General features: G+C 33.0%; 1 protein-coding gene across 1 annotated transcript; it reads left to right on the top strand.

Annotated features, from left to right (window-relative positions):
* Nucleotides 1–217: 217 nt before the first annotated feature.
* Nucleotides 218–6,957, top strand: LOC100797552 (probable glycerol-3-phosphate dehydrogenase [NAD(+)] 1, cytosolic). The gene is made up of 5 exons (XM_003518088.5): nucleotides 218–1,732; nucleotides 2,786–3,007; nucleotides 4,715–4,962; nucleotides 5,687–5,826; nucleotides 6,630–6,957. Exons 1-5 carry the CDS (start codon nucleotides 1,090–1,092, stop codon nucleotides 6,751–6,753), a joined length of 1,377 nt encoding a protein of 458 aa, XP_003518136.1. The 5' UTR covers nucleotides 218–1,089; the 3' UTR covers nucleotides 6,754–6,957.
* The last annotated feature ends 3,099 nt before the right edge of the window (nucleotides 6,958–10,056 follow it).

Genomic DNA, 10,056 nt, shown 5'->3' with positions numbered 1-10,056 from the left:
CCTCATATAGACACGAAATACCAAAGATATCTCTAAGACCTAAATGATCAAGTGAATTTTTTAATAGGAAATTGGAATAGGCTAACTGCCAATGAAGCATGTCACATGGAGCATGATCAGCAAAGTCATCCAATATTAATGAACCACCGAGGGAAGTTGGCAACAGTCACTAACCTTTAATGCCATGCCAATAGGCTTCAGCCATACAGCTTCATTATTACATTGTAGTTATAACCTCTTTTCTCTCTCTCTCTCTCTCTCTATATGGCATGACCAATGTGAACAAAAACCTCTTCTAGTTTCAGTCCTATTAGTTTTTATAAGCTCCACTTCAGGCACATTTCAGTGCAAACACATAATCCTCATTTTTCGTTTTGTTTCTTGTGAGCTTTATTTCCATCAACAAGGTCGGCTATTGCATTTAAAACAAAATATTTTGGACTTTTTTGTGACTAAGGAAATCGACCCTTTGGTTGAATAAACGTAACTTTGTAGTTCCCACACAAAAGTTAAGGGTATTTTGTGTTTTATTGTCTTTTGCTGCTTCTAGCTTCGTTTTGGTTGGGTAGATGAACAACTCTAGACGGAGAAAACAAAGTCACTTTTGTTTCTGAATTTTTTTTTCTGGTCTTTAGGCATGTGCACTGCTTAGGAGGCCAAAAAAGGGACACATTATTATTAGTAATGGTATGACATATTCATGCAATTCTCTATTTCAACTATAGTCTGGAGTGAGAGAACCTTTCGATCAGAAAATTTGGAAAGGAAGACCTCAAATATTAGTTAGTTCAGTGTTTGGTCCAGCAAGATCCACCAAAAAGATTTGATTTTGCAGTTCATTTTACATCTTATTGGTAACACAAACCTCTGATCAAAAGGGTCAAATTCGGTAGTTGTGTTAGAGGAATGTGGAAGGCCTAAGATTTAGAGGGCTCATATAGTGGTGTGTGATGTGTTTAGTTTATTTATAGGCATCAAGCCTGGATTAGAAAGGAGGACTCACCTATTGGAAAGTTCATAGAACTAGAAGCAAATAAAGCATTGGAGATTTCATTTCAAGGCTTGTGTTTATGCACTGTGGGAAGCATCATGGGATTAGTCAGTAATGAATACTCAAATGGATCTGTTCAGAGCTGCAATGGATTAGAGGAGAAGCTTGATGATCTTCGCGGCCTTGTTGGCAAGGCTGATGGTGATCCTTTGAGAATAGTGAGTGTTGGTGCTGGTGCTTGGGGCAGTGTTTTTGCAGCTTTGCTGCAAGATACTTATGGCCAATTCCGCGACAAGGTGCAAATCAGGATATGGAGAAGGCCAGGAAAGACAGTTGATAGAGCCACTGCAGAGCACCTCTTTGAAGTTATCAACTCAAGGGAGGATGTGTTGAGGAGATTGATCAGGCGCTGCGCTTATCTGAAATATGTTGAGGCTAGACTTGGTGACAGGACTCTTCTGGCTGATGAGATTCTGAAGGATGGGTTTTGCTTGAATATGATTGACACACCACTTTGTCCATTGAAGGTGGTCACAAACTTGCAAGAAGCTGTTTGGGATGCTGACATTGTAGTTAATGGTTTGCCTTCAACCGAAACACGGGAGATTTTTGAAGAGATTAGTAAATATTGGAAGGAGAGAATCACAGTGCCAGTGATAATCTCTTTGGCAAAGGGTATAGAGGCTGCATTAGAGCCTGTTCCCCATATTATAACCCCCACAAAAATGATTAACCAAGCAAGTAAGATTTTTCTTATTTTTATGAGTTATCTTTTCTCCATTATTCTGGCTTCTTTCTTATACTTCAAAGGCCAGACTTTCCTCATACATTTGATACAATAGAAGAGAATCCCATCAAGATTTTAAACTGCATTTGCACAACCACATCAGTTGCATTTGCCTGCAATTTTGTTAATCACAATACAACAACACAACTGTGACCATAACTGCAATTTAAAACCTTGGATTGTATGAGCTCTCATATAGAAGAATATAACTTCAACTCTTTTTTCTTTTTTACTTTTTTTATGTGGCAAACATCCTTATTTAATTAGTAAGTACAAAGTTGGTGCTGTACTGGCTTTCTTTAGTTTGGTTGGGAGTGATATGAGTTAGGAGACATACATCGTTCATTTAACAAAGGAAAACTGTAAAGTAGTGAGGAAATCTTTGAGTCATGATTCAGGGAATCATTGATATCTCACTTTTTGACATTTTTCATACAGTCACATCAACCTGCTATTTGGTGTATGCTTACTTCATGAATAACCTCTCTTTTGACCAGTACAGCTAGAGATGAAGTCTAGTCAAAGAAACTTCCGCAGCATTATTGTGAGTTTTATTGGTGGAGATAATTTTTTGAATGAATGTGAAACTCAACCTTCCAATCGACCCCTAGCAAGTTCATTTCACTGAAATTTATGTCATATTCATATTTAGGTATATTACATATCCAGGATTTGGCTTCTCTTCTTCATTTTAGAGTATAAAGTTCAGTAATAACAATTGATTCGGAACTTAACAGTTGAAAACGTTATAAAATACATGTACTTATAAAATAAATCAAGGGGAAGTCGTTAAAATTTCAATAGTTGATTACTCTGTACTTGTCCTCTGAAGTATACTTCTCACTTTAAAGAATCCAAATCCATATAAACTGATAGTCCACCAGCTAGGTACTGCTATTTGTTATCTAGAATTTGTTTGATAACGACCAATGGAAGCTGGTAATTTGGTAGTATATCTATTTTTATCTTTCCTCATTCTCAACTCTTTACAATGCATACTTTGACAGCTGGAGTGCCTATGGAGAACATACTGTATCTTGGTGGTCCAAATATTGCCTCAGAAATATACAACAAGGAGTATGCCAATGCCCGAATTTGCGGAGATGAGAAATGGAGAAAACCTCTTGCAAAGTTTCTACGACAACCACATTTTATTGTCTGGGACAACAGTGACCTTGTCACCCATGAGGTCATGGGTGGCTTGAAAAATGTCTATGCAATTGGTGCAGGTAAGATTCTAATTAGTTAATAGCACAAGCTTTACAGCTAAGAAGTAACTTGTTCTAATCTGTATTGCCATATCTTTTATATGTTATAATGGTTGCGATTTTTGTGGATAACCCTTTGTGATGACATTCTACCCTTTTAGTTTTGACCCCCATTCCAGTTTTGAATGCTATACAAGCATTGTAATGAGCTTAAAAAGTAACTTCGATGAATGATGATAGGAGAAATGAACAGATGAAAGAAAGCTAGTTGAGATCCATATGGAAATCAAATAAGTGTTTAAAGGCTTTATCATTGGTCCATTTGCTTTAATATGATATCATATTATGCTTTTTCAGTTTTCTTAAGATTTTTTCTCCTTGCATATGCTAGTTGGCTGTCCAGAAATTGTGTCAAACTTTTTTCCTTTCCATATTCCAAATGTCTGAACATCATCTTTGCTATTGTTTGGTCCAACTCGCGTTGAAGTCTGTTTTTCTTAGGAATACTGGCTTGGTTTCAGTACTGACTCCAAGCGACTATGCTAAGAATTTCAGTGTGTTATTGTGTACAAATCAAAGTTTAATCTTACCATAATTATAGAAAAGACTATAAAGTTTATCTACTATAGTGTAGTGAATCGGGGTTATTCACTTTTAAGAGAAATAAAACATTTCCAAACAGTAGTCATCAAGTAACACGGTCATGCCTTGGACCATAGTTACCAGGTATATATGCGATTACGGTTATGAACTTTTGAGAGAATTCTGTAATTATGCCTTAATTAGACTATTGGAACAACCTCATTTATATACACCAATTTTGACACTCATCTTATTTACCTCTCTTTTCCTTTCCTAGCACCATCACATACATCACTTTTTCTCTTTTTGGTTCCTACCTCTCTCCTCCTTCCCAAGGTTTATACACTGTAAAAGATACAAAACCTTCATTGTTCTGATTGAAAACATGGCTTTGCCGTGTCAAGAAACGGGAACTACATGGCCATGAATTTTGACCTCAGAATAACAGCAATAGGTTCCATGGTCCTGTCTGCTTAAAAGTTGTTGGAATGGAGTCATCCAATTTGCATATTTATAGTGTAAATTTTGTCTTTTGTACTGCTGCATAAAGATCATAAGCAAAGTGAATATGCAACTAATTTGGTTCAAAAATCTTGTTTCTTCCATAAAATCTCCAATCAATTGCTTCAAATGTGTCAAAAAGGCATAAAATGGTATAAGAAACCTATCAAACCATTCATCCATAATTGTTTTTAATCTAATTATTTAATAAAAGACGTAAAATTAACAAGACACTTCTGTGATGTTAAATAAAGCAAATCAAACATTCAATATGTGATATTATTGCAACCTATTAAGTAATTTCATAGCTCTGCAACTATATGGTATCTAATGGTTATCAACTTTTTATGAAGTCATATAACAGAACAGTTACTCTTATTGTGGTTTTACAAAAATTGAAATTCTTATGTTTTCAAACTATGGTTGATTCTCACAATGCTAAGTGGCTAGATCAGTTCATTCATAACTAGAATTTATTATTTTGAGAATGCACTTTTCATCTGTAGTGTTTTGGGTTAATGCTAATTCTTGTTCTCTTCCTTTTGTTTAGTATTACTAGTGGCAAATGGGAAAGTTTGACTGTGACAATAGGAACCTGCCTTGTTTCATTTCCACAGCTTACACTTATTTTCTTATTATTGTCAGGAATGGTAGCAGCCCTTACCAATGAGAGTGCTACCAGCAAATCTGTATACTTTGCACACTGCACATCAGAGATGATATTTATCACTCATTTGTTGGCTGAAGAACCTGAGAAACTTGCAGGGCCACTATTGGCTGACACTTATGTGACTTTACTAAAAGGTCGTAACGCATGGTATGGTCAGATGTTAGCTAAGGGTGAATTAAGCCCAGACATGGGTGACAGCATCAGTGGCAAAGGAATGATTCAGGTATGTTCTGTAATTTTCCACTTATTAGTTTCCCAACACCTATTCTAAATTCCTTAGGTGTGCCAATTGCACTTTGGAATGTACAAATAGTATAATATGTTAAAGCATCCCTACAATTTCAATGATAGATTTTTTCCCTATGAAAACATAAAGTGGTTTTGGCATTCTTAAAATGGATTTCAGAATGACAGATGTGGTTTTGAATTTCTCCTTATCAACATTTTCTACATTCTAGTAACTGATTTAGAATGGGATTTCCCTTGTATCATGATTGGCATTTGAGGCTTAAAATTTGTAGTTGGATTTAAGAGAGCATGAACAAAGGGAAACTTTCTTGATCTGCTTTGACAAATATGATAGTGCTTTTCATGCTTTAAATGTGAGGACAATTTAAAAAACACAAGTGATTTCCCAGAACTAAAGGATTAATAATTCATAGTTCATATATATCCTGCAAGAACAATTATTTTGTAAAATGTTAAAGTGAGATACAAGTGGGATGCGTTTGACCACTTTGATATTCTGCAAGCTGTAGCAACAAACTACTGTGGATAATTGGCCATAATAAATGCTTTTCTTGGCTAAGTTGTGGAGTTAATATCCTTCACAAGAGAAGGGAGGATTTTTTCCTTCATTTAATTTCTCCTCTCACTCAACATTTTGTCTTAATTGATTCACTCAAATTCTTCTGACTGAAAAAAATGACTGCTATTTATTTTTGAAGGGTGTCTCTGCAGTGGAGGCATTTTTTGAACTTTTGAGCCATTCAAGCCTGAATGTGTTGCATCCTGAAGAAAACAAGCCGGTTGCTCCTGTTGAACTCTGCCCCATCCTGAAGACACTGTATAAAATATTGATATCCAGGTAATTAATTTCTAGCAACCATTATATATATGCCTCTTGACATGACCCTTCCAGCTTATGACTTTGAAAACTAATTAAAATTAAAAAATATTATTCTTACAACAAGGTGAGAGAAACATGAGATGTAATAAATGACACAATTGAGAGACAGACACCCAGAAAATGCTATATTAGTCGTTGTATGAATAATACAACTCATTGAAATTAAACTTAATTACATCCCTATATGCAATTTTTTTATCCATAGGAAGACACGTACCTAGGAATATACACAATAACTCACATGTTTTGTTGAACCAACTAGACCCCATAGGTTCCTATATGCGATTCTAATTGCTTGCATTTTATTCATATAATTTCTCAATCATTAAAATTAAATCTCTCTCGTCAAATTCTGATTAAAAAATGACAAGAATGTAAAAGAGTTATGACACAATGTTGATTTGTATAAATTAATAAAGGAAAAATTAATGAAAATGCTTAAATATTTTTTTTAAAAAAATAAATGCCCAAAATCAGTACTTTGAATCATTTTTTATTTTAATTTAAATTTATTTTTCCTTAAGAATTTACACAAATCAATATTATATTACACCTTCATCATATTTTCGTTAATTATTTGACAAAGCTTGGGATGGAGGACATTATTTTAACAATTAGAAAACTATGAAAACTAATTGTTAATAATTAAAACTAAAGAGACTAAAATTGTACATAAATTAAAGTATAAGGACTGGATCCGCGCGCCTAGCCTATACTACAAGTTTCTTTACCTTGCTACTGATGCATTTTGCATTTCCCAGGGAACAGTTATCGGAAGCTATTCTCCAAGCTCTTAGGGATGAAAATCTGAATGATCCTCGGGAACGCATTGAGATTGCACAAAGCCATGCTTTCTACATGCCTTCACTTCTTGGACAACCCTGATTATTTATCATATATATATATATATATATATATATCCTAGTTAGTGTGTATTAGTAAGCTCCATTTTAGGACAAAAATATCCAATTATCTCTTCTTTTCATTAACTTTTTAATACCTATTATAGTAATTAAATGCTTTCTGTTTTAAAAAATAAATTAAAAAGATATTTCTCTCATCTGTGTCACGTTTAGGTGACTTCTTTCACATAGCATTCGTAAATTCCTCTTAGTCCGTAGTTCATGATGTGGTTCTTGTTGCTCATAGTTCTCTCGTCCTACCTAAATTTACAGGCACCCTTTTCTTTATAAGGACTTTCACCCATGCCAAAAAATGAAATCATTATTTTAGTTCTATGGTTTATTCACGCTACCATCAAGTGCCTGCACAACCTCTACTTGGGATGATAATAATTCTGAAATCGTTAGAGATTGCAGGCCTAACGTGAGAGAGGTGACAAATATATTTTTTTTTTATTTTTTAAAACAAGAAATATTTAATTACTATAATATGCATTAAAACAATTAATGAAGGAAGTGATAATTGGATATTTTTGTCCTAAAATTTTGGTGAAACTTGTTAATAAGCACCAATTAAGGTGGATATTAGCAGCCATATATATGAGAAATTTGTCAAGCTTTAGCTTTTAGGGATACAATTTTAAGAATTTTTTATGGCATAGAACGTAGCATTTAATGATGGATTTTGCAGTTCATACACCAACTAGTATGTGGACGGTATGCATTTCCTCATTTTGGAAAAATCAAGTATAGTAAATTTTAATATTTTGCCTCTCTTATCTTTATAATTTTGAACTCATTCACGCTTATTTAACATGCATACAAAATATTTGGAGGAAAAAATATATTGCCTATAATGATGTTACCTGATCCAAGTAAGATATTATCTAAAAAAATACGTCATCTTAATAATAATAATATTAATCTATATTATTATTAATAAAGAAAATAACTCATTTTTATTATGACAATTTTACCATTTAAAATTTAAGTAAATCTATACTATTTTTTTACAAAGTAAATTTATTCTAATATTAACTACAAAGTCACACACTCCATTAATTCATGTAAACCTAATCCGACTTAAACACGACAATTCCCATTTTGTAATTCACATCTCTTTTCTCAATGTAATTGCAAACTCTTTCACATTTTCTCCTTGCCTAGAAATTGATACAAAGTTGTTGGACACTTACTTCCAAATTATTAAGAGGAAGAGAAATGAGTCACTTATTGTGAAGTGACACTACTACAAAACCTTGTTTCTACAACAACTATTCTAAGACAGTTATGTATAACTGCCTTAAAAAATAACGCAGTAGCATTTTTGTAATTATTATTATTATAATTGTTATTTATGTCGTGGATTCTAAGATGATCATAAGGAACCGTCTTAGAAAGCCACATGGTGGCAATTTTGTAAATACATTGAATGAACACAATAACGGTCCTTGTCTATAACAGTCTTGGTTCATTGTGTAAAAAATTAAAAGTGGCTAGGTCACGCGCGTTGTCTTCTTCCCCGAAAAGTTTACATTTGTCTTGCCCTCCCGTGGTGCCTCTGCATCCCTGTTACCGTCCGGCTACCTAGGTTTTTTGGTGGCTCAAGTTCGCTTGGCTCATCTCGCACGTACAGCTGGCCGGTAAGGAAACCTCATTAAGAGTTTGCAGGTAAGTAAGCGTGCAATTTACTTTTGTATCAGTTTGTAGGTAAGGCAAGGAAAAATGTAAAAGAGTTTGCAGTTACATCGAGAAAGAGATGTAAATTAGAGAATGAGAATCGTTATGTTGAAATGCAATTACATTTGCATGAGTTGTTGGAGTGTGCAACTATGCAGTTAATATTAGTATAGATTTACTCTATAAAAAGAAGTAGTATAGATTTACTAAAATTTTAAGCGTGAAGTTGTCTTAATAAAAGTGGACACCAAAAATAATTATCAAAAAGCGGTATTTCCTTTGGTAAAGAGAGAGAGGGAGGCACTTCATGCTTTTTTTTAATCTATTTTAACTAAAAATGAAAAAAAAAATAGAATTAAAAAAAAACTAACAACATGAGAGGTAGTTATTAGGAGAGAAATGATATAAAAAAAATTAAAAACTGACAAAGGATAAAATGGTCTAATAAAATATGTACATCAAATGGGGTATTTCCTTTATTATTAGTATATATAATATAAATTATAAAAAATATATCAATTTTAGCTTAAAAAATATAATAATAAAATTAAAATGCGAACACACAAACACACGACAATACTTGAATTGACCCTGCTTACCAAGGAACCTGCATGTGAAAAAATATATGGTTATGTTCGGCAAAACATTTCAGCTAATTTTTAAATTTTTCTAATAGCTGAAAAGTTTGCTTGATTGTTATGTAAACAAGTTTTTTTAGTAGCTTCTAACATTTTTTGAAACACTACTTGAAGTAATATTTTTAAAATATTAGTTTCTAACTTTTTATATTCCTTCCATTTTTATTCTCAATATATTTATCTAATTTCCTAGTTATCCTTTTTAAATAAATCATAACTTTATTATATTTTATCATTTTACGTTTTTTCAACTACTTCAGCCGTTATTTTATCAAACACTTATAATTTAATAAACTATTTTTTTAACTTTTAACTCATTTTTCAACTAATTTTACCAAACGTAACTCAAAATTGTTGGATAGTGTAGAATAAAGAGAAGGTAGAGATATGAAGAGTGGATGATTTTATTCTGAATAATATAAGGCTTTTTATAGGCAAACATTACATAGTAATAATCAAATGATCACAAAAGAGAGAAACCCAACCGTTGTAACCTATATTCTAATAATAAAGATAATTATTAACCATTAAAAGAACGGTTACAAAGTTTATAAAATATAGAAAACCAACAAACCCTCCCTTAAACTGAAAGTTTGCAAACTATCAGTTTAAATGAGAATCATTAAGCATGCAGACTCCAAGCAAATTCCTTAGCTTCTGAAATGCAGACAACTTCAATGGTTTGGTCATGATGTTAGTAATCTGCTCTTCACTCTTGCAGTAGATAAGATCAATAATTCCTTCTTTTGATAGGTCTCTTAAAAAATGAAATCTCACATCTATGTGCTTGCTTCTTCCATGCATAATAGGATTCTTTGACAACTTTATGGTGGAACTATTATCACAATAGATGAGAGTTGGACCTTGTTGCTTGAAGTGAACTTCTTCAAGAATATTCCTTAGCCAAATTGCTTGGCAAGCACATGCTGAAGCTACTACAAATTCAGTTTCTGTTGTGGATAAAGTGA

This window comes from Glycine max, chromosome 2 (genome assembly GCF_000004515.6).
Source record: "Glycine max cultivar Williams 82 chromosome 2, Glycine_max_v4.0, whole genome shotgun sequence".
In the NCBI taxonomy this organism is placed as follows: domain Eukaryota; kingdom Viridiplantae; phylum Streptophyta; class Magnoliopsida; order Fabales; family Fabaceae; genus Glycine; species Glycine max.
This window is presented reverse-complemented; position numbering and strand designations above follow the sequence as displayed.

What these genes read in the sequence shown, in the direction of transcription:
- LOC100797552 (XM_003518088.5), top strand. Translation starts at nt 1,090, where the DNA reads ATGGGATTAGTCAGTAATGAATACTCAAATGGATCTGTTCAGAGCTGC. An exon ending in TGTCTATGCAATTGGTGCAG is followed by an intron (nt 3,008 to 4,714) that starts GTAAGATTCTAA and finishes TATTATTGTCAG; the next exon opens with GAATGGTAGCAGCCCTTACC. An exon ending in GTGGCAAAGGAATGATTCAG is followed by an intron (nt 4,963 to 5,686) that starts GTATGTTCTGTA and finishes TTATTTTTGAAG; the next exon opens with GGTGTCTCTGCAGTGGAGGC.